This window comes from Haematobia irritans, chromosome 1 (genome assembly GCF_050003625.1).
Source record: "Haematobia irritans isolate KBUSLIRL chromosome 1, ASM5000362v1, whole genome shotgun sequence".
In the NCBI taxonomy this organism is placed as follows: Eukaryota; Metazoa; Arthropoda; class Insecta; order Diptera; family Muscidae; genus Haematobia; species Haematobia irritans.
In genome coordinates this window covers 207112700-207139692 of record NC_134397.1, presented here as the reverse complement: position 1 = coordinate 207139692, position 26993 = coordinate 207112700, and the positions used below count along the sequence as shown (strand labels likewise).

General features: G+C 32.9%; 2 protein-coding genes across 6 annotated transcripts in view; one reads left to right on the top strand and one right to left on the bottom strand.

The window, feature by feature from the left end:
* Window positions 1–26993, top strand: part of LOC142222505 (uncharacterized) — a 329961-nt gene that overhangs the window by 129310 nt on the left and 173658 nt on the right. The window contains exon 1 of one of the 5 annotated variants that reach the window (XM_075292676.1): window positions 92–157. The exons of the other annotated variants lie outside the window; for them this stretch is intronic. The gene's annotated coding sequence lies outside the window, so the exon portion shown is untranslated. Of the gene's footprint in view, window positions 1–91; window positions 158–26993 lie in introns of those variants that run through there. 5 annotated transcript variants of the gene reach the window in all.
* Window positions 7110–9302, bottom strand: LOC142222507 (neprilysin-4-like). The gene has a single exon (XM_075292678.1). It carries the CDS (start codon window positions 9184–9186, stop codon window positions 7180–7182), a length of 2007 nt encoding a protein of 668 aa, XP_075148793.1. The 5' UTR covers window positions 9187–9302; the 3' UTR covers window positions 7110–7179.

Sequence of the window (26993 nt, the reverse complement as noted above, 5' to 3'; positions counted from 1 at the left end):
AGATCAAATGTTATCAGTTGTGAGGCTGAAATGTTTAGTTTTTCCTTCAAATATGTTTTATGGCAAACCAATTAATAGGCTTATGGAATTTATTAGGTGTAGTGTCTTTAGATCTGAGTGTGTGCCATTTTGGAAGATTTACGAGAGTGAACTATAGGTAAGTTATAAACTCCGAAAATAATATTCAATATTTGGCACTTTCCGAAAGGCAAAAGGAAAAGAAATCGCAATATAAGATCAAGTTCTACGACTACTTCAGCCATTTTCTGATCAGTGAACTAGTTAAAAAAAAACCAAAAAAACTTATATGAGATCTAATGAGTGCAATAGTCGGAATGGAAGGAATGCCAAGGAGGGTCGAATGAAATGAGTTAACAATCTGATTTGCAGTTATATAAACTAACATGGTGACTGAGAATGATCGATTAAGCGACCTAGTTTAGGTCAGTTCTTTGCAGTGACCGATTCTATTGAACGAATTCGTACGTGAACTATCGAACTGTAGATTCCTGGTGTACCTGATTTCCTGAATAATTTATAAGGCTTTCAATAATCGCAATCAAGACATAGGAACTTCTTGGGCCTGGCGAATAAAGAAAAGTTCATCCATATCCTTTGGAGATCTGCGGTGACTTAAGTTGCCAATTTCACCCTGAGAAACACTATAGCGACTAAATAATCTTTGCGAGAAGTAGGTTAGGTGGCAGCCCGATGTATCAAGCGCACTTTGACTATTCAGTCCACACATTGGTGAACTTCTCTCTTATCACTGAGTGCTGGCCGACTGCATGTTAAGCTCAATGACAAGGGACCTCCTTTTTATAGCCGAGTCCAAACGGCGTTTCACATTGCAGTGAAACTTAGAGAAGCTTTGAAACCCTCAGAAATTCCAACAGCATTACTGAGGTGGGATAATCCACCGCTGAAAAACTTTTTGGAGTTCGATCGAAGCAGGAATCGAACCCAGGACCCTGTATGTAAGGCGGGCATGCTGACCAATGGCTTCCCATAGGCGAAAACCGGTCATGTTTTTGTGTATCAGTGAGTTCTTGGACTTTTTGTAACTCTAATTGAATTATGCGCTTTACAGATTATCAGTTATTCCGGACGGAATGTCGGTGTTTGTAAAGAATCTTACAGTGTGTCGCATCGATACGACTTGTCGGCGATTACTAAATAATCGGTTAATGTGTTGTCGATCCCATAAACATGCAGCAGTATCGATTGTGCCTTCGGACTTAACTTATAATGTGCACAATATATGTTCGACACGAGCACTGTCGTCCGGAATAACTGATAGTCTGTAAAGCGCATTAGACAAATCTCATTTTTCAATATGTGTTGAACCCGTTCTCGCGATATGTTCAACTTCCGACAAGTTTTCTACCACTGCGGGATGTTATTTCACGCGGACAATGATACTGTTCAGTCTGCCGAAAGCAGATTCACCACAGTGTAATCAGTACCTGGAGTGGGTGCACTGCAGTATAGACCTATCTTGTTTGTGCCAGATACTAGTCAAGTCTGGGGGCTGCAGATTATATACCACACATTGAGTGGCTATTGTATGGGCATAACCGATTGGTGTTAAGAGACTTGATTTCCCACCATGAACTTTGGCATTTTATCCTGAGCAACGTCCTGAAAAGCATAGCTTTGGGAAAACAGATAGGTGACTCCACATTTTGCACGGTGAACAAAGAGGCCCCAAGAGGATTATGGGTGGTTGTAGCAGTTCGATAGACATTTTCTGAGCGTCTGATAAATGACGTGTCCTGGCAACCGATCATTTTACTGGGATCAGACCACCTCCCCATAATTCTCAACATTGACCGACCGTCCAATTTCCAAACCTCTGAATGCCGGACGTTTATGAATCAAAAAAACCCAACTGGGAAATCTTCGGAGAATACACAGATCGCCGTTTCAGTGAACCCCAGTCCCCCAATCCCATGTTCATGTTGCCCAGAGGGTATTCTGTGATATCATCAATGCAGCAGCCGTTTGCTTCATACTCCAGACCCCACAAGAGGCCCAACTTCCCAGCAACAGCGCGAAACCATCCAAGGTGCTAGACGCCAATGGAATTCCTATGCTAATGCTGAAGAATCTGGGAATACTGAGAGTTGAGTTCCTGACCAGATTCCTCAATTTGTCCTTGCAATCACTCATTACACTCGATGGCTGGAAAATGGGTAGGTTGATTCCACTACTGAAGCCAGGCAAAGACTCGAGCAAGAATGAATCGTACAGACAGATTTCCTTTCTCTCGCCATTAGCCAAAACATTTGAGACACTACTCCCCCCCCAGCCTTATGGAGAATTTTCCATCAACATGGATTCCGTAAAATATATTATACGGCGACTGCTCTGCATGTCATACATACATAAATTAAAAGATGACTCAATCAACCCGAACCGTGTCTTAGGACGGTTCTCGTGGCGATAGACATACCGAAGATATTCGATACGGTAAACTGTCCCTACCGGCAGGAACCAAACGTTTGGTTCTGAATTATCGGTGCAGTCGTATATGGAATTTAGAGATATAATGTCAAGACCCCTTAGAGTGAAACAGGGAGTTTGCCACAGTGGGGTGATATCTACGATACTGTTCAATCTCTACCTATTCTCTATTCCACCCCCTCCTAACGGCATCGAAATTGTATCATATGCGGACGATTGAACACTAATGGCATCCGAGCCCATTGTTGATGACATGCGATACCCGCCACCAAATCCTTAGCTTCACTATTTACTACATAACAGTAAAAGTACGCAGGCAGTTGAATTTCAGAGTCGAAATAATTCTGACTGTAAATTACCCCACGCTGGTGCAATGGTTAGGTTAGATTAGGTGGCAGCCCGATATATCAGACTCGCTTAGCCTAACATATTCAGTCCATTGTGATAACACATTGGTGAACTTCTCTCTTATCACTGAGTGCTGCCCGATCCCATGTTAAGCTCTATGACAAGGGACCTCCTTTTTATAGCCGAGTCCGAACGGCGTTCCACATTGCAGTGAATCCACCACTTAGAGAAGCTTTGAAACCCTCAGAAATGTCACCAGCATTACTGAGGTGGGATAATCCAACGTTGAAAAAGTTTTTGGTGTTCGGTCGAAGCAGGAATCGAACCCACGACCTTGTGTAAGCAAGGCGGGCATGCTAACCATTGCACCACGGTGGTTAGCATGCCCGCCTTACATACACAGAATGGTGGTTTCAAACCCAGTTTCGACCAAACACCAAGAAGTTTTTCAGCAGTGGATTATCCCACCTCAGAAATTCTGGTGACATTTCTGAGCGTTTTAAAGCTTCTCTAAGTGGTTTCACTGCAATGTGGAATGCCGTTCGAACTCGGCTATAAAAAGGAGGTCCCTTGTCATTGAGTTTAACATAGAATCGGTCAGCACTCAGTGATAAGAGAGAAGTTCACCACTGTGGTATCACAATGAACTGAATAGTCTAAGTGAGCTTGAAATATCGGGCTGCCACTGGACCTAAAATACCCCAAAATTCTTGAAGTAACATTCAACAGCCTTTTCAAGTGCACATGGCACGTGTCGCTGCAATTTGTGATAATCTCCGCGGTAGTAACAAGAACCTCAAGTATTTTGCTGGCAGCGCTTGGGGTACGGACAAAGAAAAATTGTTGACTACATAACTATAAGACAATTGGCCGGTCAGTGGTAAATTATGGAGCGCCAAAGTGGACATAGACCTGTCAGAACGCAGCCCTTAGAACTGCGACAGTATATCCCTGGATCACCTTTATTTGGTGACCAAGATCATCCCTGTGCGTAGATACAATTACATGACACCTACGCAGTATATCCATCAAAATCACTATCTTGTGGATAGACAACGACCACGCAATAAGGTAAGGCTTCATCTTCACCATCTAGAGCGCGAGATATAGCGTTCAAAGGATAAACTCTAGACCAGGCAGTATACCAGACAAGTCTGAACAGGATTAATGATGACACCGTAGCGTGTGAAACGGTGAGAAGATACAAGGTTAATCTTGTTCTCGGAGCTCGACCATCGCCCATAGCACCGAAAGAAAAAGATCTCCCACGGTAGAGGATGAAAAAGACATCTCGCGGTAGACTAGGGTAGTTGTGGCCCAACTAAGTTGAGGCAAGTGAAGTTGCTTCAATTCTTACGCAGCGTAGCTGACGTGTATCCCATCTGTAAACAAGGCCCACTTGCCAATCGTCACATTTTCGCTTGCCCAGCTAAACCTACCCGACTCATCTGCAGATCACTCGGGATGCATCCCATCCTTGTCGCAGAGTTCCTTGCTCTGTATACAAGTTGATGTACCAAAGCGTGAAACCAAATGGATGAAATTTACAGGTTGGCTGATAAGTCCCCGGTCTGACACATAGATGGCGTCGCTAGTATTAAATGCATATTATTTTTATATAGTACCAACCTTCAAATGATTCGTGTCAAAATTTGACGTTTGTAAGTCAATTAGATTGTGAGATAGAGCGTCTTTTGTGAAGCAACTTTTGTTATTGTAAAAAAAAAAATGGAAAAAAAGGAATTTCGTGTTTTGATAAGATACTGTTTTCTGAAGGGAAAAATACGGTGGAAGCAAAAACTTGGCTTGATAATGAGTTTCCGGACTCTGCCCCAGGGAAATCAACAATAATTGATATGCAAAATTCAAGCGCGTTGAAATGAGCACGGAGGACGGTGAACGCAGTGGACGCCCGAAAGAGGTGGTTACCGACGAAAACATCAAAAAACCCACAAAATGATTTTGAATGACCGTAAAATGAAGTTGATCGAGATAGCAGAGGCCTTAAAGATATCAAAGGAACGTGTTGGTCATATCATTCATCAATATTTGGATATGCGGAAGCTCTGTGCAAAATGGGTGCCGCGCGAGCTCACATTTGACCAAAAACAACAACCTGTTGATGATTCTGAGCGGTGTTTGCAGCTGTTAACTCGTAATACACCCGAGTTTTTCCGTCGATATGTGACAATGGATGAAACATGGCCCCATCACTACACTCGTGAGTCCAATCGAGAGTCGGCTGAGTGGACAGCGACCGGTGAACCGTCTCTGAAGCGTGGAAAGACTCAAAAGTCCGTTGGGAAAAGAATGGCCTCTGTTTTTTGGGATGCGCATGGAATAATTTTTATCGATTATCTTGAGAAGGGAAAAACCATAAACAGTGACTATTATATGGCGTTATTGGAGTGTTTGAAGGTCGAAATCGCGGCAAAATGGCCCCATATGAAGAAGAAAAAAGTGTTGTTCCACCAAGACAACGCACCGTGCCACAATTCATTGAGAACGATGGCAAAAATTCATGAACTGGGCTTCGAATTGCTTCCCCACCCACCGTATTCTCTAGATCTGGCCCCCAGCGACTTTGTCTTGTTCTCGGACCCCAAAAGGATGCTCGCAGGGAAAAAATTTGGCTGCAATGAAGAGGTGAGGCAAAACCGAAGGAGTACTACCAAAATGGTATCAAAAAATTGGAAGGTCGTTATAATCATTGTATCGCTCTTGAAGGGAACTAAAGGATGATACGGTCAAAATTTGGTCAATATAAACTTGACGTATTTCTTTCAATTTTGCATTTAAAAACCCTGAACACCCCTCATTTTGTGTGGAGAATGTTGCTCCTATTTTGATTTTGGAATTCACTCTTCAGTTGTCAAAATGCCATCCAAGCAAGAAGAGCAGCGTATCAAAATTTTGCTCGCGCATAGCGAAAATCCGAGCTACTCGCACGCAAAGCTGGCAAAATCGCTAAAAGTTGCCAAATCAACCTTTACAAATGTAATTAAAGTGTTTGGGGAACGTTTGTCGGCAGCCAGGAAGTCTGGATCGGGGGGAAATCGTAAACCGGAAGCCGCTGAGACGACAAAGAGAGTTGCCGGTAGTTTCAAGCGAAACACTAACCTCTCTCTCCGAGATGCCGCAAATAAGCTGGGTGTATCGTCTACAACCGTGCATCGAGCCAAAAAACGAGCCGGACTATCGACTTACAAGAAGGTAGTGACTCCAAGTCGCGATGATAAACAAAATACGACGGCCAAAGCGCGATCCCGGAGGCTGTACACGACGATGCTGACGAAGTTTGACTGCGTGGTAATGGACGACGAAACCTACGTCAAAGCCGACTACAAGCAGCTTCCGGGACAGGAGTTTTATATGGCAAAAGGAAGGGGAAAGGTAGCAGATATTTTCAAGCACATAAAACTGTCAAAGTTCGCAAAGAAATATCTGGTTTGGCAAGCCATCTGTACCTGTAGCTTGAAAAGCAGCATTTTCATAGCTTCCGGGACTGTTAACCAAGAAATTTACGTGAAAGAGTGTTTGAATAAACGTCTGCTGTCTTTCCTGAAGAAACACGGTTGTTCCGTACTGTTTTGGCCGGATTTGGCATCTTGCCATTACGGTAAAAAGGCCATGGAGTGGTAGGCCGCCAACAACGTGCAGGTGGTTCCCAAGGACAAGAAACCTCCCAACATGCCAGAGCTCCGCCCAATTGAGAAATACTGGGCTATTGTCAAGCGAACCTAAAGAAGACCAAAAAAACTGTTAAGGACGAGCAGCAGTTCAAGGCAAACTGGATTTCTGCGCCGAAGAAGGTGGACAAGGTGGCAGTACAAAATCTGATGGCAGGTGTCAAGCGTGAGGCCCGGCAATTCGGATTTGGAAAAGCGAAAGCCTAACTGAATATTTTTCCTGAATTTTATACTAATTGAACTTGAAAAATAAATTTAATTTGATTTTTTAAATAAACGATTTCACCGATTTACACGCGTTTTCCCTTGACCAAATTTTGACCGTATCACCCTTTATGTTGAATAATAAAAACGAATTTTGACAAAAAAAATGTGTTTTTCTTTGTTAGACCGGGGACTTATTAGCCAACCTGTTACATAAAGAACTGTTACAGCAACAACAAACACTGCGGCGGGAATTTCGATCAAATCTGGTCGTCATTTTTTGTATCACTTCTGTTGTTGTTAACGTTTTTTCAATGATAGAACCCTCAAAGTTGATTGCAATACATATTTCACTACGCTGAATATATTTTTTGTATAAATCTAAAAATGTAAAGATGTTAATAGGCTTTACATAAGTATATATTTATTAGATATTTATATTTGTCTTAAATTTATAATTACATCTACAACTTTAATACATAATACACTTATCCACAGGATTCATATTACTACCCCTGGGGCAATTGAAGACGCTTGAGAACTCTTCTAAATTGGAAAGCGGGCCATTTACACGATATTTATGGGGGACATGACCAAAAACTGAAGTATCCAAAGAAGTCAAATCTGAATGAGTTGTACTACAAAACATTTGACCATAACCAATGAAGAATAATTGCTTGTTATTGTAATTCAATTGTGGTAAGGTTTCCTCGCCAACATTCTGGTGGAAACGTAATTTATCACCATACCATTTGTTGTAGGCCTCATAGGCTAAACGTAGACCACCATTATCGGCAATATTTTCCGATTGTGATTCCCCATTATAGTTGTAACGTTTATATTGCTCCGCGAAACAATCGAGACGAGTGTACAGACTTAGAAATGAATAATTATCCCACCAACGTCTAAATTGACCATTTTCATCATAGAATATACCTTTATCATCATAACCATGAATCAATTCATGAGATGCTAAAAATCCTAAAGAACCAAATTTCAAGGCATTTGGTGAAGAGCCGGACCATAGATAATGCGGCTGCAAAGAGGATACAGGAAAAATTACAGAATTTCTAGGACGACTGGTAAATGGACTACCTTCACGTTCTGCAACCTTCAGTTGATTGCTTGCGGTATTGGTGAAACGGCTTTGAGTTTCGATGGCTTTATAGTTTAGGATGGCTTTCATATTTTGTATGTAATCATTGCGATACAGTCTCAATTCTCGATATTTCTCCACAAACATAGCCTTTTCATATTGACCAAATTCCAATTTCATGGCCTTTAGCTTATCCAAACCCAATTTACGGGTATTATCTTTAATCCAACTTAAACGATGCGATTGCAGTATACCTTGGAATGTCGATTTGATGGTAATCCAAAAATGTTTCAAATCATTTTCCATTTGCTGTGACAGCTCTTTGCGATAGGCCATAAAATCCATTTCACTTGCAAAATGTGTAGAAGTTTCAATTTTACACAATTCCTGTTGTTGTCCCGGAACCTGCAGCATCATAAAGGGTTTGAGTAGATAATAGAAAATATAATTGGCCAAGGTACGCTTCGGTGTTCTCTTCAAGAGATTCACCATATTCTGATGGCAAGTGGCCAAATGATCTTCTATTTTCAAGGTTCTTGGTATCGTCATGCCCAAAGTGATATTCAGAAAACGTTTCACATCTATATCGGGCATATATCTACGTTGCATTTTATCCATGGTCAGAATTGAGGGTTGTCCAGCGACCGGCATGGTTGTGGGACAAGCTGAAGCCATAGCAGCCTTTAAATCTGCTATATCCTTTGCCACTCTATTGGCTAAATTTTGATCCAATCCTAAATAGGTTTTCAATTTACTGGCTATTATCGATTGTTCGGTGATGCCATGATTGCTGCGTATTATGGTAGCTGCCAATGATTCCTGAACATCTTCCCAGGCCACTTTTAACGAACGTTTACTACTATCCCCACTATCCACAATCACTTCATAATGCATTAGCAATTGTATATCATATCGATGGGAAATTTCCGCTATGGTCTTAAGCCAATCGAAATCATTTTCACGCCATTTATTTCCCTCCAAAGCAGGCATTTTTCCAAATTCCTGAACTATAGCCTTTAGTTTATCTTTGAAGTGGCGCACATTAATATTCAAACATGATTTATAAAAATTTCTTACATTCTTCTCCAAATCGGAATCATTGGGTGATTCTTTGGTAAGGGCATTTGTCTGTTTCTGCTCATATTCCCTCTCCAAAATGGAGAAAATATCTACACGTATATCTGTTGGATTATATTTTCCAAAATTTCCACAAGCAAATTCATAGAAATCATTACAGGGATTCGCCGATAAATTCATATATTTACGTATCTCTTCAGATTTTTGTAATCTCTGTTGGTTGTCTTCTCTACGGGCTGGTGATGTCCTACCCAGATCAAGGAGAAGTGTTAATATTACGAAAATATTCGTAATATCCACTTTCATTTTTGGTATTTGGGTTTTCTTCTTTATAATTGTTTTTCAAAAAAAAAAAAAAGAAAAAACAAAATTCTTATTCGACAACACTTGACTGTTTTGAATGGATTTAATAGACTAACAATTGAAAAATGGAGAGCATTTGCAAATGAATCACAAAACACAGATTCTCTAATCAACTTTCGCCAGGGGTTATCATGGCCAAAGTTATATGGTAATCTATGATGACGAATTCAAAGAATTATTCAAAATTCAAAAATCGTCATAGTTTAGGGTATTTTAAGAGCAAGGCGAAAAACCACAAGTGTTTTGAAAAGAGCAACATCAAAAGCCACATTGGTGGGAGAGATTGACTTAATTATATCTTACTTTACACAAAATATTCCTCTACAACTAAGAGGTACTTCATAAATTTTCTATAGAATTAAAAATTTGACAATATTTTCTATTAAAATAAAATTTTGACAAAATTTTCTATAGAAATAGAATTTTGAGAAAATTTTCTATAGAAATAAAATTTTGACAAAATTTTTTTCAGGCATAAAATTTTTATAAAAATTAGTATAGAAATACAAATGTTGACTAAATTTTCTATAGAAATAAAATTTTAACAAAATTTTCTATAAAATAATTTTTTATAAAATTTTCTATAAAAATAAAATTTTGATGAAATTTTCTGTAAAAATGAAATTTTGACAAAATTTTCTATAGAAATAAAATTTTGACAAAATTTTCTACAGAAATAAAATGTTGACAAAATTTTTTATAGAAATAAAATGTTGACAAAATTTTTTATAGAAATAAATAATAAATAAAATTTTTAAATAGAAATAAAATAAATTTTTGACTAAATGTTCTATAGAAATAGAATTTTGACAAAATTTTCTATGGAAATAAAATTTTGACGAAATTTTCTGTAAAAATAAAATTTTGACAAAATTTTCTATAGAAACAAATTTTTGACTAAATTTTCTGTAGAAATAAAATTTTGATTAAATTTGCGGTAGAAATAAATTTTAGGTAAAATTTTCTATACAAAAAATCACAAACTTTCTATAGAAACAAATTTTAACTAAATTTTCTATAGAAATAAAACTTTGACTTAATTTTCTATAGAAACAAATTTTAAATAAATTTTCTATAGAAATAAAATTTTGACAAAATTTTCTCTAGATATATAATTTTGTGTTGAAATAAAGTGTTGACAAAAATTTCTATAGAAATAGAATTTTGACAGTATTTTCTATAGAAATAGAATTTTGACAATATTTTCTATAGAAATAAAATTTTGACGAAATTTTCTGTAAAAATAAAATTTTGACAAAATTTTCTATAGAAATAAAATTTTGACAAAATTTTCTATAGAAACCAAATTTTGACTAAATTTTCTATAAAAATAAAATTTTGATTAAATTTGCTGTAGAAATAAAATTTAGACAAAATTTTCTATAAAAAAAATCACAAGCTTTCTATAGAAATAAAATTTTGACTAAATTTTCTATAGAAATAAAATGTTGACTAAATTTTCTATAGAAATAAAATTTTGACTAAATTTTCTATAGAAGGTTAGGTTAGATTAGGTTATGTGGCAGCCCGATGTATCAGGCTCACTTAGACTATTCAGTCCATTGTGATACCACAGTGGTGAACTTCTCTCTTATCACTGAGTGCTGCCCGATTCCATGTTAAGCTCAATGACAAGGGACCTCCTTTTTATAGCCGAGTCCGAACGGCGTTTCACATTCCAGTGAAACCACTTAGAGAAGCTTTGAAACCCTCTGAAATGTCACCAGCATTACTGAGGTGGGATAATCCACCGCTGAAAAACTTTTTGTTGTTCGGTCGTGGCAGGAATCGAACCCACGACCTTGTGTATGCAAGGCGGGCATGCTAACCATTGCACCACGGTCGCTCCCAAATTTTCTATAGAAATAACGTTTTGACGAAATTTTCTATAAAAATAAATCAAGTACTTTCTATAGAAATAAAATTTTGTCTAAATTTTCTATAGAAATAAAATTTTGACAAAATTTTCTATAGAAGTAAAATTTTGACAAAATTTTCTATAGAAATAAAATTTTGACTAAATTTTCTATAGAAATAAAATTTTGACAAAATTTTCTATAGAAATAAAATTTTGACAAAATTTTCTATAAGAATAAAATTTTGACAAAATTTTCTATAGAAATAAAATTTTGACAAAATTTTCTATAGAAATAGAATTTTGACAAAATTTTCTATTGATATAGAATTCACAAAAATTTTCTATAGAAATAAAATTTTGACACAATTTTCTACAGAAATAGAATTTTGACAACATTTTTTATAGTAGTAAAATGTTGACAAAATTTTTCTATAGAAATAAAATTTTGACAGAATCTTCTATAGAAATAAAATGTTGATGAAATTTTCTACAGAAATAAGATATTGACAAAATTTTCTATAGAAATAAACTTTTTAGAAATTTTTCTATAGAAATAACATTTTGACAAAAGTTTCTACAGCAATAAAATTTTGACAAAATTTTCTATTGCAATAATGTTTTGGCAAAAATTTCTATAGAAATAAAATTTTGGCAAAATTTTGTATAGAAATAAAATTTTGACAAAATTTTTTATAAAAATAAAATTTTGACAAAATTTTTCTATAGAAATAAATTTGTGACAGAATGTTCTATAAGAATAAAATTTTGATGAAATTTTCTACAGAAATAACATATTGACAAAATTTTCTATAGAAATAAAATTTTCACAAATGTTTCTATAGAAATAACATTTTGACATAAGTTTCTATTCCAATAAAGTTTTGACAAAATTTTCTATGGCAATAAAGTTTTGACAAAATTTTCTATAGAAATAAATTTTCGACAAAATTTTCTATAGAAGTAAAAAATTGACAAAAGTTTCTCTTGAAATAAAGTGTTGGCAAAATTTTCTATAGAAACAAAATTTCACAAAATTTTCTATAGAAATAAAATTTTGACAAAATTTTTTGTAAAAATAAACTTTTGACAAAATTTTCTGTTGAAATAAAGTGTTGAAAAAATTGTCTATAGAAAAAAATTCACAAAAATTTTATATAGAAATAAAATTTTGACAAAATTTTCTAAAGAACTAAATTGTGAAAAAATTTTGTATAGAAATAAAATTTTGACAAAAATTTCTATTGAAATAAAATTTTGACAAAGTTTTCTGTAGAAATAAAATTTTGACAAGCTTGTTAATAGGAATAAAACTTTGACAACATTGTTAATAGAAATAAATTTTTGCAAAATTTTGTATAAAAATAAAATTTTGACAAAATTTTCTATTGAAATAAAATTTTGACAAAATTTTCTATAGAAATAAAATTTTGACAAATTTTTCTGTAGAAATAAAGTTTTAACGAAATTTTCTGTAAAAATAAAATTTTGTCAAATTTTTCTATAGAAATAAAATTTTGAAAAAATTTTCTATAGGAACAAAATTTTGACTAAATTTTCTATAGAAATAAAATTTTGACTAAATTTGCTGTAGAAATAAAATTTTGACAAAATTTTCTACAGAAAAACAAGTATAAACGGCCGTAAGTTCGGCCAGGCCGAATCTTATGTACCCTCCACCATGGATTGCATTGAAACTTGTACTAAAGACTGCCATCCACAATCGAATTACTTGGGTTGCGGTAACACTTGCCGATGGCAAGGTTTCTTAAAACACCGTCTACTCAATTGTAAGTTAGTCCATATGGAGAATATATTACACAAAAAAGGTCGATTGAATACTATATTATTCAGTTTGACAAAATTTTCTATAGAAATAAAATGTTGACAAAATTGTCTATAGAAATAAAATTTTGACAAAAATTTCTATAGTAATAAAATTGTGACAAAATTTTCTACAGAAATAAAATTTTAACAAAATTTTCTATCGAAATAAAATGTTGACAAAATTTTCTATAATAATAAAATTTTGACAAAATTTTCTATAGAAATAAAATTTTGCTAGATTACTTTTGGGTATCGGCTATATATAACTATAGACGGCTATGGGCCAATTTTGGCATGGTTGTTAGCGGCCATATACTGCACAATGTACAAAAATTCACCACGTACCAAATCTTAACCGGATCTGATGAATTTTGGCCCTCTAAGAGCTCCGGAGGTCAAATCTGGGGATTGATTTAAATGTGGGTTATATAATTATGACCGGCATGGACCAATTTTTTCATGGTTGTTAGAGACCATATACTAACACCACGTACCAAATTTCAACCGGATTGGGTGAATTTTGCTCTTCCAAGGGGCTCCGGAGGTCAAATCTGGGGATCGGTTTATATGGGGGCTATATATAATTATGGACTGATATGAACCAATTCATGTATGGTTGTTGGATACAATATACTAACATCACGCACCAAATTTCAACCGAATCCAATGAATTTTGCTCTTCCAAGGGGCTCCGGAGGTCAAATCTGGGGATCATTTTATATGGGGGCTATATATAATTATGGACCGATTTCGATTTTTGCATAGCGATTAGAGACCATATACTAACACCATGTACCAAATTTCAGCCGGATCGGATGAAATTTGCTTCTCTTAGAGGCCTCGCAAGCCAAATCGGGGGATCGGTTTATATGGGGGCTATATATAATTATGGACCGATATGGACCAATTTTTGCACGGTTGTTTGAGACCATATACTAACAACATATACCAAATTTCAGCCGGATCGGATGAAATTAGCTTCTCTTAGAGGCCTCGCAAGCCAAATCGGGGGATCGGTTTATATGGGGGCTATATATAATTATGGACCGATATGGACCAATTTTTGCATAGTTGTTTGAGACCATATACTAACACCATGTACCAAATTTTAGCCGGATCGGATGAAATTTGCTTCTCTTAGAGGCCTCGCAAGCCAAATTTGGGGGTCCGTTTATATGGGGGCTATACGTAAAAGTGCCAAGTTTCAAGTCGATAGCTTGTTTCGTTCGGAAGTTAGCGTGATTTCAACAGACGGACGGACGGACGGACGGACATGCTCAGATCGACTCAGAATTTCACCACGACCCAGAATATATATACTTTATGGGGTCTTAGAGCAATATTTCGATGTGTTACAAACGGAATGACAAAGTTAATATACCCCCCATCCTATGGTGGAGGGTATAAAAATGTTGACAAAATTTTCTATAGAAATAGAAGTTTAACAAAATATTCTGTAAAAATAAAATTTTGACAAAATTTGCTATAGAAATAAAAGTTGGCAAAATTTTCTATAGAAATAAAATTTTGACAAAATTTTCTATAGATATATAATTTTGACAAAATTTTCTGTTGAAATAAAGTGTTGACAAAATTTTCTATAGAAATAGAAGTTTAACAAAATTATCTGTAAAAATAAAATTTTGACAAAATTTTCTATAGAAATAATAAAAATAAAATAATAAAATAATAAAAATAAAAATAAAATTTTGACAAAATTTTCTATAGAAATAAAATATTGACAAAATTTTCTATAGAAATAGAATTTTGACAAAATTTTCTGTTGAAATAAAACTTTGACAAAATATGCCGAAAGAGATATGTTTGTACGAATTTACTTTCGGCATAAGCCGGCTATCAATGTAAAACCTTTTTTCGGAAGGTTCAAGTGTGGTTCATTGTTGGGTTTAATGATCTGCCTGAATTTATTCAGATAATTGGTTGATAGTTTTGCTGCAAGTAGAGGATACTGATGAGGAATGTGGTAATTCCGAAACGTGCGTCCATCCAACCATCTTGAGGTCTATAGGGCTTTGTCCAAATAAATTTGACAAACTTTCTTTTCCTCTGTTGGTTAAGCTACACTCGTAGTTTAGTCAATGTATGGTTTTAAGCTTAAATAAAAAGAAATAACATTTGGACAAAATATTCTATGGAAATAAAATTTTGAAAAAAAATTCTGTTGAAATAAAGTGTTGGTTGGTTTCTATAAAAAAAAAATCACAAAATTTTCTATAGAAATAAAATTTTGACAAAATTTTCTACAGAAATAAAAAATTTTCTATAGAAATAACATTTTGACAAAATTTTCTGTAGAAATAAAGTTTTAACGAAATTTTCTGTAAAAATAAAATTTTGACAAAATTTTCTATAGGAAAAAAAGTGACAAAATTTTCTGTAGAAATAGAAGTTTAACAAAATTTTCTATAGAAATAAAATTTTGACAAAATTTTCTATAGAAATAAAATTTTGACAACATTTTCTATAGAAATAAAATTTTGACAAAATTTTCTATAGAAATAGAATTTTGATCACATTTTCTATAGAAAAAAATCGTGGACAAACTTTTTATAGAAATAGAAGTTTAACAAAATTTTCTATAGAAATAAAATTCTGACAAAATTTTCTTTAGAAATAGAATTTTGACAAAATATTCTATAGAAATAAAATTTTGACAAAATTTTCTATAAATATTAAAATTTTCATAAAATTTTCTATAGAAAAAAAATTGACAAAATTTTCTACAGAAATAAAATTTAGACAAAATTTTCTGTAGAAATAAAAATTTGACAAAATTTTCTACAGAAATAGAATTTTGACAACATTTTTTATAGAAATAAAATTTTGACAAAATATTCTATAGAAATAAAATTTTGACATAATTTTCTATATATATAAAAATTTTGACAATAGAAATAGAAGTTTAACAAAATTTTCTATAGAAATAGAATTTTGACCACATTTTCAAGAGAAATAAAATTTTGACAAAATTTTCTGTAGAAATAAAATTTTGACAAAATATTCTATAGAAATAAAATTTTGACAAAATTTTCTATAATAATAAAATGTTGACAAAATTTTCTACAGAAATAAAAATATTTTTATAGAAATAAAATTTTGACATAATTTTCTACAGATATCAAAATTTTGATAAAATATTCTATAGAAAAAAATTGACAAAATTTTCTATAGAAATAAAATTTAGACAAAATTTTCTGTAGAAATAAAATTTTGACAAAATTTTCTACAGAAATAGAATTTTGACAACATTTTTTATAAAAATAAAATTTTGATAAAATTTTTCAATAGATATAAAAATTGTTGACAAAATTTTCTATAAAAAATTTTTTTGACAAATTTTCTATAGAAATAGAACTTTAACGAAATTTTCTATAGAAATAAAATGTTGACAAAATTTTCTATAGATATAGAATTTTGACCACATTTTCTATAGAAATAAAATTTTTAATTAAGTTCGTCGATGAGCAGTTGTTGAGTTAGTTCACGTCGAAAGTTGTAAAAAAGAATTGCAAGAAAATGTTTAAATGTTAATTCCATTTTTAGGGCGAGATGAAGTTGTTGTAAACAACGCAAATAGGGCTTTGAGAACGTATAACCATGAAAATGTCAAGCTTTACGATAGAGCTGTTAGTTGCAGTACTAGGTTTGTCCAGTCCCGAAATATAAAAGGCAACCCTCGTAATATATTTATATTTTCATATCTGTCATCACATTCTTAATACTGAATTTACGGAATATGCATGTCCTTCGGGTCCATTATTATTCTCTTGAGCTCAAAGAATCCATTTAACAATCTTTTATTACGTCTTTTATGAATCATTCCGTTTTTTCATGTGACATGAGGTAGTTCTTTAAAATGTTCAGTTGAAAGAAAGAAAAACGTCAACCAAATCTCTTGTGTTGTATTTGGATATTCATGTAGAATATGATGATGAAATTCATCAGCGGTGAGGATAAAAAATATTAATTATGGGAAATCTTTTTCCTCTTTTAGTGTTGAGAAAATGATAAATAGCTGTGCTTGCAATGATTAATTATAAAATTGTATATGCACGCACAAATATAATTCTTTTCTAACAAACGAAAGTTTAGACAAACAAATATCAGTTATCATTGTATTCTTGCATCTTCCCTCACATCCACGAGGTTTAGTTAGTTATTACCACCTTTTTCTGTAATACAAACAATGTAGAAGAAATTGTTCGATTTTATATATATTATTTTAACTTTACCTTTCGCCTGAACGGAGAATCGAACCGCTGGGCTACTGGGCCACTTAGCTGTTATGTTACTGTCATCAACGGTCAATTTCCGCTAGCCATCACTGCACAATGATCGCAAACTGTCAAGCAGTTACATTTTGAAAGCATAGTTTTCGGCGCCTACGAGAAACTTTATTTGACAGAAACATACCTTTAGTTGGTCACCGTGAAGCACCGGTTAGCATACCCGACTTGCATAAAAAGGCTCATATATTCCAAATATGTTCGGAAGACATTTCTCTTTTTCAGACTTACTCAATTTGAACCATGGACGTCGTGAATGGGCAGAATGGTTCCAAGAAATGGCAACAGTGGATTATCAATTTTCGAAGAAAATCATCTTCAGTGATGAGGCACATTTTCACCTCAGTGGATTCGTCAATAAACAGAATTGCCGCATTTGGGCGAATGAGAATCTAAGAGTGATTGTCGAAAAACCAATGCACCCACAAAGAGTGACTGTTTGGTGCGGTTTATGGGCTGGCGGTATCATCGTGCCGTATTTTTTCCAAAATAAGGCCGGTCAGGCAGTTACTGTGAATGGTGGTCGCTATCGTGAGATGATAACGAACTTTTTATGGCCCGAATTGGAAGATATGGATGTGGACGATATGTGGTTTCAGCAGGACGGTGCCACTTGCCACACAGCTAACGAAACAATGGCTCTTTTGCGCAACAAATTCAATGGCCGTGTTATCTCACGTAATGGCGATGTCATTAGGCCGCCAAGATCATGTGATTTGACACCGTTGGACATTTTTCTTTGGGGTTATTTGAAAGAAAAGGTGTACGTCGATAAGCCAGCAACAATTCAGCAATGAGATCATTCGGCACATTAACGGCATAGAACCTCCATTGTGCCTCAGCGTCATCGAAAATTTGGACCATCGGATGGAGGTGTGCCACCGAGGTCGCGGCACCCATTTGGCCTATATTTTGTTCCATACATAATTGAGTAATACCAATATATCATAATAAAATAAAATTACAATAATTTCCTAAATAGTTTGTGTTTTATTCAAAATCAACATCGGCCCTTGAAATTTTAACCACCCTTTACTATATTAAATATTTGCTATGAAACTATAAAATGTGTCTTCTTAAAGACTTAAAATCAGAAACGATTAGCGATTGATATAAACAAAATGGACTCTGTTTTTGGATTAAAATTTTTTTTTTTTTTGTTATTGCAAAAATAAAAATTTTGTAACAAAAAATTTTTTCAAAGAAACTCAAAAAACTCTAACGAAATGTGTCATTAAAAGTCTGCCAATGAAACAAATTTGTTAATACAACGAACTTTTTCGTTATTATAACGAATTTTCTGTTAATCAACGTAACGTTTCGTACTATTAACGAATATTTTCATTGTATTAATGAAAATGTTTCGTTATATCAATGAACATTTTTTCGTTGGCTGAATTTTAATGAAATTTTCTTTGGATGTTCTCAGCATTAATTTTGAAATATTTCAAGCCATAGCCTAAAACAGTATCTGTTTTAGGCTATTTGGAGTAATAAAATTGCGGAATTTTATGTTTACACCCACAAAAAAATACTTTCCTGCGAAACGAAATTGTCTTTTATAATATTTGTAATGTGTTCACTTTGAGTGCAATTAAACCCGACAAACAATTCAATGAAAGCCTCCAAATTGTCTTATTTGTTTTTAAAGAAAGTTTTTTAGCCTCAACAGACATCTTCGCTTGTCTAAAATTTCGTTCAGCTGAAAAGAAAACATTTCTTTCAGTGAGTGTATTAAGGACAGATAAAATACTATTTCATAGGATCCCAGCAAAAAAAATTGGAAGTTGTTCCACAAACATTTGTTTTAAAGCCCATCCCAGAATCCCACATCGATTTTTTTCAACTTCCGATGCAGTCTTTTTGGACAAGTCCACAAACATTTCTTCTAAAACGCATGGTTGGATCCCCCAATGATTTTTTCCACTCCCGATGCAGTCCTTTTGGACAAGTCCACAATCATTTCTTCTAAAGCGCATCTTGGGATCCCCCAATAATTTTTTTCTACTTCCGATGCAATCCTTGTGGACAAGTATTAGAAAGTACGCAATCAGGCAATTTTAAGTGCAAGTTTTGGAAAATTAAATTTCACAAAAAAAAAAATAGAAAATTAAAAAAAAAAATAATAGAAAATTAATAAAAAAGTAAAAAAAAAATAATAAAAAAATATACAAAACTATATGTCGAAAATAAAAAACAAAAACGATGCAAAACATAAAAAAATATTTTTTTAGAAAAATATTTGATAAAAAAATTGCCTCTGGTGAGATGTGAACCTGCGTTTCTTATTTTTTCGTTCGTACTAATAAAGAACATCTCGAGAAGCAATTATAATGTTATTCTTTGGTGTCGTATTACGATCATATCACAAACATTTGAATTGACCTTTCGACGTTTTATGTTCAATGGCAGCCACGAGTGTGCTAAGGTGTTCTGTTATGGTGCCCTCAAACCAAGGTTCAACCCCTGGTCGGAGCGAAAAAATTGTTCAAATTGTAAAAAATTAGATAATAGGAAAATAATAGTGTAATAAAAATGTGGTTGAAAAAAAAAAAATGAAATTGGTTAAAAAAATTTTTTTTTTTGCGTTTTTAATTTCTTCATTCAAATTAACTTCCAGGGCACAACTTCTAAAGCAATGCGAAAGATCCAAAAAGGGAGTACAAGCCCATGTGAAATTCATTGGAGATGATCCAAGTTTGCACTACTTCCGAATCACAGATTGGGGATCCAAACTACTTTTTTGGAAGCTCTTTTTTTGCTGGGATAAGGGACCTTCAAACAAACTCACATACATAAATAAAAGCAAATAAATATCCAAATCACACATTAATAATGACCTTGACAACAAATAACATTTTTATCAAAATATATATGTAGTTCAGTTATGTGTATGTATCTCACAGTGAAAATCTTCCAAACTTTTGGCCCAGTGTTTGGCTATCGAGCAACTAATACGAGCATGTCCTGCAACAGACCATCCTTAAAAAAAAAAAATAAGAAAAAAATATCAATGTTCAAAACGAAGAAGAGTAAACGTTGTCGTTTTTTTTTTGTGCTGGTCCTGTAATGTTTATTTTATGTAAATTTCCGTTGGAAACGAAATTCCACAAAGAAGAATAAACAAATCTCCGGAAAAGGGCTAAATTCCTTAAGTGGTGTCCTCTCTTCTACAATAGCTAGAGGGAGTTTTTGTTTAAATTGCAAATTTTTCTTTGTCATGAAGGCCGGATAAAATACACAATATCGGATATGCTGTTGCATGGGTTCACTGCAAACAAAATCCTTGGAATTGGTAGATTCCGTTATCAAATCAATGCAAATATTGGTCATTTATATGACAATGATCGGAGACCAAAAAGTATCATTTACAGGATTTAATTTTACTTGGAGCTATTGAACTGGTAATTCGATATAATATTTATGGACTTTTTATGCCATTTTGTATAGAAAAAAACTTAAAAAAAAATTTTATAGATACAAAATTATGCCAAAATTTTATATACACCCAGAAAAAATGGGGCTCTAATGCCAACTGAACTTTATTTTAGTTCATGAAGATTAGTTGATTTTAGTTAAATTTTGCACAATATGAGTAAATGTTCCTTATTTTTATAATTTTTTGCTAACTTTAATAACATGAACTAAAAATAAGAAAAAAAGTTGTATACAAATATAGTGCACAATTTTACTACAAAATAAAATAGTTCATATTTTCCTAAAATGGCAGAAATTTGCTTAAATTGAGTTCATAAGTCTCTCAAATGAGTAAATTTTATTAAAATTGTGCCTGTCTTGAACTTCGTACAGAGCTAAAGACATTTTAACAATTTTTAAATCCATTTTTTTCTTTCAACATATGAAATTTTCCTAAACAACAGAAAAAAAAAGTAATTATTTAAAAAAAAAAAATTTTTCAGTTTGACAAAAAGTATTAACTTATTTGTAACATGTTGCAATTAGAAAAATATTTTATTTAAAATTTTCTAAAATAAACCTACATTTTCTTCCACGGTGGGTTCACTTTTTTTTGGGTGTAGGAAGCAAAAATAATTTTATATAGAAATACAATTTTGCGATAAATGTCTATAGGAATAAAAGTTTGATAAATTGGCCAAAGAAATGAAATTTTGACAAAACTTTCTATAGAAATAAAACTTTAGCTAAATTTTCTATAGAAATAAAATTTTCACAAAATTTGCTAATGAAATGAAATTTTAACAAAGTTTTCTACAGAAATAACATTTTGACAAAATTATCTACAGAAATAAAATATTGTTAAAATTTTCTATACAAATTAAATTTTGACGACATTTTGTATAGAAACTGTGACACCATTTTTCATAGAAATAAAATTTTCACAAAATTTTCTATAGAAACAAAATTTTGGCTACATTTTCTATAGAAATAAAATGTTGGCTAAATTTTCTATAAAAATGAAGTTCTGACAAAATTTTGTAATAATTTTATATAGAAATAAAATTTTGCGATAACTTTATATAGAAATAAAAGTTTGATAAATTGCCCAATGAAATGATATTTTGACAAAATTTTCTATAGAAATAAAACTTTAGCTAAATTTTCTATAGAAATAAAATTTTGACAAAATTTCCTTATGAAATGAAATTTTAACAAAGTTTTCTACAGAAATAAAATTTTGACAAAATTTTCTTCAGAAATAAAATTTTGACAACATTTTCTACAGAAATAAAATTTTGACAAAATTTTCTATAAAAAAATCACAAAATTTTCTATAGAAATAAAATTTTGACAAAATTTTCTACAGAAATAAAATTTTGACAACATTTTCTATAGAAATAAAATTTTGACTAAATTTTCTATGGAAATAAAATATTGACAAAATTTTCTATAGAAATAAAATTTTGACAAAATTGTCTATAGAAATAAAATTTTGACAAAATTGTCTATAGAAATAAAATTTTAACAATATTTTCAATAGAAATAAAATTTTGCCAAAATTTTGTATAGAAAAAACTTTAAAAAAATTTTGAATTGATACAAAATTATGCCAAAATTTTATATAGGAAGAAAATTTTGTAATGATTTTATATAGAAATATAATTTTGCGATAATTTTCTATAGAAATGAAAGTTTGATAAATTTCCTAATGAAATTAAATTTTCACAAAATTATCTATAGTAATAAAAATTTGGCGAAATTTTATATAGAAATAAAATTTTGACAAAATTTCCTGATATAATGAAATTTTAACAAAGTTTTCTACAGAAATAAAATTTTGACAAAATTTTCTACAGAAATAAAATTTTGACAAAATTTTCTATAGAAATAAAATTTTGACAAAATTTTCTATAGAACTAAAATGTTGACAAAATTTTCTTTAGAAATAAAATTTTGACAAAATTTTCTTTAGAAATAAAATTTTGACAAAATTTTCTTTAGAAATAAAATTTTGACAAAATTTTCTACAGAAATAAAATTTTGACAAAAGTATCTGCAGAAAGAAAATATTGTCAAAATTTTCTATACAAATTAACGACAAAAATTTTTCTATACAAATTAACGACATTAACGACGACATTTTGTATAGAAACTGTGGCAACATTTTTCTTAGAAATAAAATTTTCACATTATTTTCTATAGAAATAAATTTTTGGCTAAATTTTCTATAGAATAAAATGTTGGCTAAATTTTCTATAGAAATTAAATTTTGACAAAATTTCCTTAAAAAATGAAATATTAACAAAATTTTCAAATAAACTAAAAATTTAACAAAGTATTTACAGGAATAATATTTTGACACAATTTTCTATAGAAATAAAAATATTTAATAGAAATAAAAATATGACAAAATTTTCTATCGAAGTAAATTTTGTTTGAATTAATTTGTTGTACCTTAAAAAATATGCTTAGGGTGAAAAATAATATGTTTGCATAGTACAAAAAAAAATATTTTTTTGAACAAATTCTGAAAATAGACATCCTTGAACCAGAATATGTTTGGAAGTATATGTGACATAGGCGATTTGTTTTAAAGGTGTGGGTGTAGAAAGAAAAAGACTTAAATTCGTGGTCACCCCTAAAAAATGCACAATTCCATCAAAATGCTTTTATTTAGAGTTTAATTTTAATGTTAATGTTATATAAAATTTAATTTTAATTTTTATACATTAAAACATTTCTTCCTTCTTTCTCTCTATCCGTTTTTATGGTCTGTGATGGCATTTATGTCGGCACAGCTTTGCATTTATAAATTTCTTACAGTCCTTGTATATGCTTCCTTTCTGCTTTGTTCTGCCTCTGAGGAGAAATGATAAGAGAGAAATATATTCTCAAACTAAAGGACTCGTTTTGTCGTTTTGTTTTTTGTCTTTGTTATAATGACAAGGCTTTAATGTTTTCCGACACCAAACAATTGTCGTTTATTTGGATTTTGTTTCGATTTTGTTTTTCTTATGAAACGTTTTATTTGTCATTTAAAAACGAATAATTCTTTCATACATTCAATTCTAGGAATTTCGAATGTTTCAAGGGCACTCAAATGTAAGAATGAATTCGAATTGTAATGAAATGAAATGAAATAAATCGTTCAACCTGCTTGTCATGTCATGACCTTTTTTTCTGAATTGGTAAAGCACTCAGTCAACAAACAATTGGAAGGCAGGCAATCAATTATGCATGGTGGTGGTGGTGGCAATTAAGAATTTTTATACTTTGGTATTTATTTTCAGAATTTTCTGTTGCCAAATGATATTGAGAGATTAAATCATAAATACGTGCAAAAAAGTAAAGTTTGTCGAAAAACGAAAAAGCAGGAAGGATGAAAGATTATGCATCCTAATATGAAAGATTATGCATCCTAAATTTGAGGTTATGCAATTTTGAGCACAATGTTAAGGTTACGCAATTTTAAGCACAAATTTCTTTAAAATTTTGACATTTTAATTAAAAGAAACCCAGCAAAACAAGCGAAAACAAACATGTAATGAAAATGTTCTTATTGAGTCCGAAAGTGGTACGAAATTGGCGCAGAAGCGATGAATTTAACATGGACTTGTCATAGGACGGATGCCAACCATTTCAAAAGCTGTTGCATTGAATATGCATCACTCTTTAAGGTGTGATCCGAATTCAGTGTTTTGGATGTGAATTAAAAATTTTGTGATATTTTGTCCAATAAATATTTTTTACATTTTCCATGATTAATGCATCCGTTTTTTTTTCTTTTTGAAACAAAAAAGTTAAAATTACCCATTAGAAATATTAACAAGTATATACGGCCGTAAGTTCGGCCAGGCCGAATCTTATGTACCCTCCACCATGGATTGCGTAGAAACTTCTACGAAAGACTGTCATCCACAATCGAATTATCGTATCTTAAAACTTCTTAACACCGTTTTATAAATTGTGAGTTAGTCCATACGTGGTGGAGAACCAGAATTGCAATATGGCGGCTACATACAATTATGAACTTGATATGGACCATTTTTTTGTGATTGGGGATCGATTTAACTGAGGGCTATATATAACTATAGACACATAAGGACCCAGTTAGGTTGTTAACGGCCATATACTAGCACAATGTGCCAAATTTCAACTGACTCGTATGAAATTTGCTCCTCCAAGAGGCTCCAAAACCAAATCTCGGGATCGGTTTATATGGGAGTTATATATGAGTATGGACTGATATGGACCACTTCTGGCATAGTTGTTAAATATCATATACTACTACCACGTACCAAATTCCAACCACATCGGATGAATTATGCTTCTCCAAAAGCACCGGAGGTCAAATCTGGGGATCGGTTTATATGAAGCTATATATATATTTATGGACTGGATTTATTCAACTGAATCAGATGAATTTTGGTCTTTCAAGAGGCTCCGGAGGTCAAATCTGGTGATCGGTTTATATGGTTGTTAGAGACCATATACTTATACCATGTACCAAATTTCAGCCGGATCGGATGAAATGTGCTTCTCTTTGAGGCTCAACAAGCCAAATCGGGGGATCGGTTTATATGGGGGCTATATATAATTATGGACCGATATGGACCAATTTTTGCATGGTTGTTAGAGACCATATACTTATACCATGTACCAAATTTCAGCCGTATCGGATGAAATTTGCTTCTCTTTGAGGCTTCGCAAGCCAAATCGGGGGATCGGTTTATATGGGGGCTATATAATTATGGACCGATGTGGACCAATTTTTGCAAGGATATTAAGGACAATATACCAACAACATGTGCCAAATTTCAGCCGGATCGGATGAAATGTGCTTCTCTGTGAGGCCCAACAAGCCAAATCGGGGGATCGGTTTATATGGGGGCTATATATATTTATTGACCGATATGGACCAATTTTTGCATCAGTGTTAGAGACCATATACCAACATTTGCAATACCATCCGACCTACATCAATAACAACTACTTGTGCCAAGTTTCAAGTCGATAGCTTGTTTCGTTCGGAAGTTAGCGTGATTTCAACAGACGGACGGACATGCTCAGATCGACTCAGAATTTCACCACGTCCCAGAATATATATATACTTTATGGGGTCTTAGAGCAATATTTCGATGTGTTACAAACGGAATGACAAAGTTAATATACCACCATCCTATGGTGGAGGGTATAAAAAATACGAGTTATAAAAATTGCACTAAAAGTACTTCCTGTGTAGGTAAAATGAAGAACATCTTTGGAAGAAGAAGAACTTTCAAAATTGTTTGCTGGGAAGTTTATAATTTTTGCTATTCAAGTTCTTTTCATAAAATTTATGTCTTGGAAATTTGCTTCCCTCTGTTAAAGTCGTATGTCTTTGAACTAAAGGTTAAAATCCGAGAAAAATTTTGTGTATAGTGAGTTGAGTATATTGGCTGTTGGGATGTCCGCCGTGCATACACAAGGTCGTGGGTTCGATTACTGCTTCGACCGAACACCAAAAAGTTTTTTAGCGGTGGATTATCCCACCTCAGTAATGCTGGTGACATTTCTGAGGGTTTCAAAGCTTCTCTAAGTGGTTTCACTGCAATGTGGAACGCCGTTCGGACTCGGCTATAAAAAGGAGGTCCCTTGTCATTGAGCTTAACATGGTATCGGGCAGCACTCAGTGATAAGAGATAAGTTCACCAATGTGGTATCCCAATGGACTGAATAGTCTAAGTGAGCCTGATACATCGATAACCTATAGTGGCTGTTTATTGCGGTCACAAGTGATGTATTTCTATCGTATCAGTGAGCGCAGTCCTATCCTCAAGGAAGGGGATATTTAGAGCTCACACGGACGGAAAAGTCTGTTTTTCATATGTTTGGGTGTAAAAATTATATGTTTGGAACTAACATTTTTTAACACAATATTTTTAATGGGTCCAATATAAATGGACATTCTACCACATTCCCCCAACTCTGGCGTACATATATATGGGAGCTAACGGCTGGCTGATAAGTCCCCGGTCTGACACATAGATGGCGTCGTTAGTATTAAATGCATATTATTTTTATATAGTACCAACCTTCAAATGATTCGTGTCAAAATTTGACGTCTGTAAGTCAATTAGTTTGTGAGATAGAGCGTCTTTTGTGAAGCAACTCTTGTTATTGTGAAAAAACGGAAAAAAAGGAATTTCGTGTTTTGATAAAATACTGTTTTCTGAAGGGGAAAAATACGGTGGAAGCAAAAACTTGGCTTGATAATGAGTTTCCGGACTCTGCCCCAGGGAAATCAACAATAATTGATTGGTATGCAAAATTCATGCCTGGTGAAATGAGCACGGAGGACG

What these genes read in the sequence shown, in the direction of transcription:
- LOC142222507 (XM_075292678.1), bottom strand. Translation starts at nt 9,186, where the DNA reads ATGAAAGTGGATATTACGAATATTTTCGTAATATTAACACTTCTCCTT.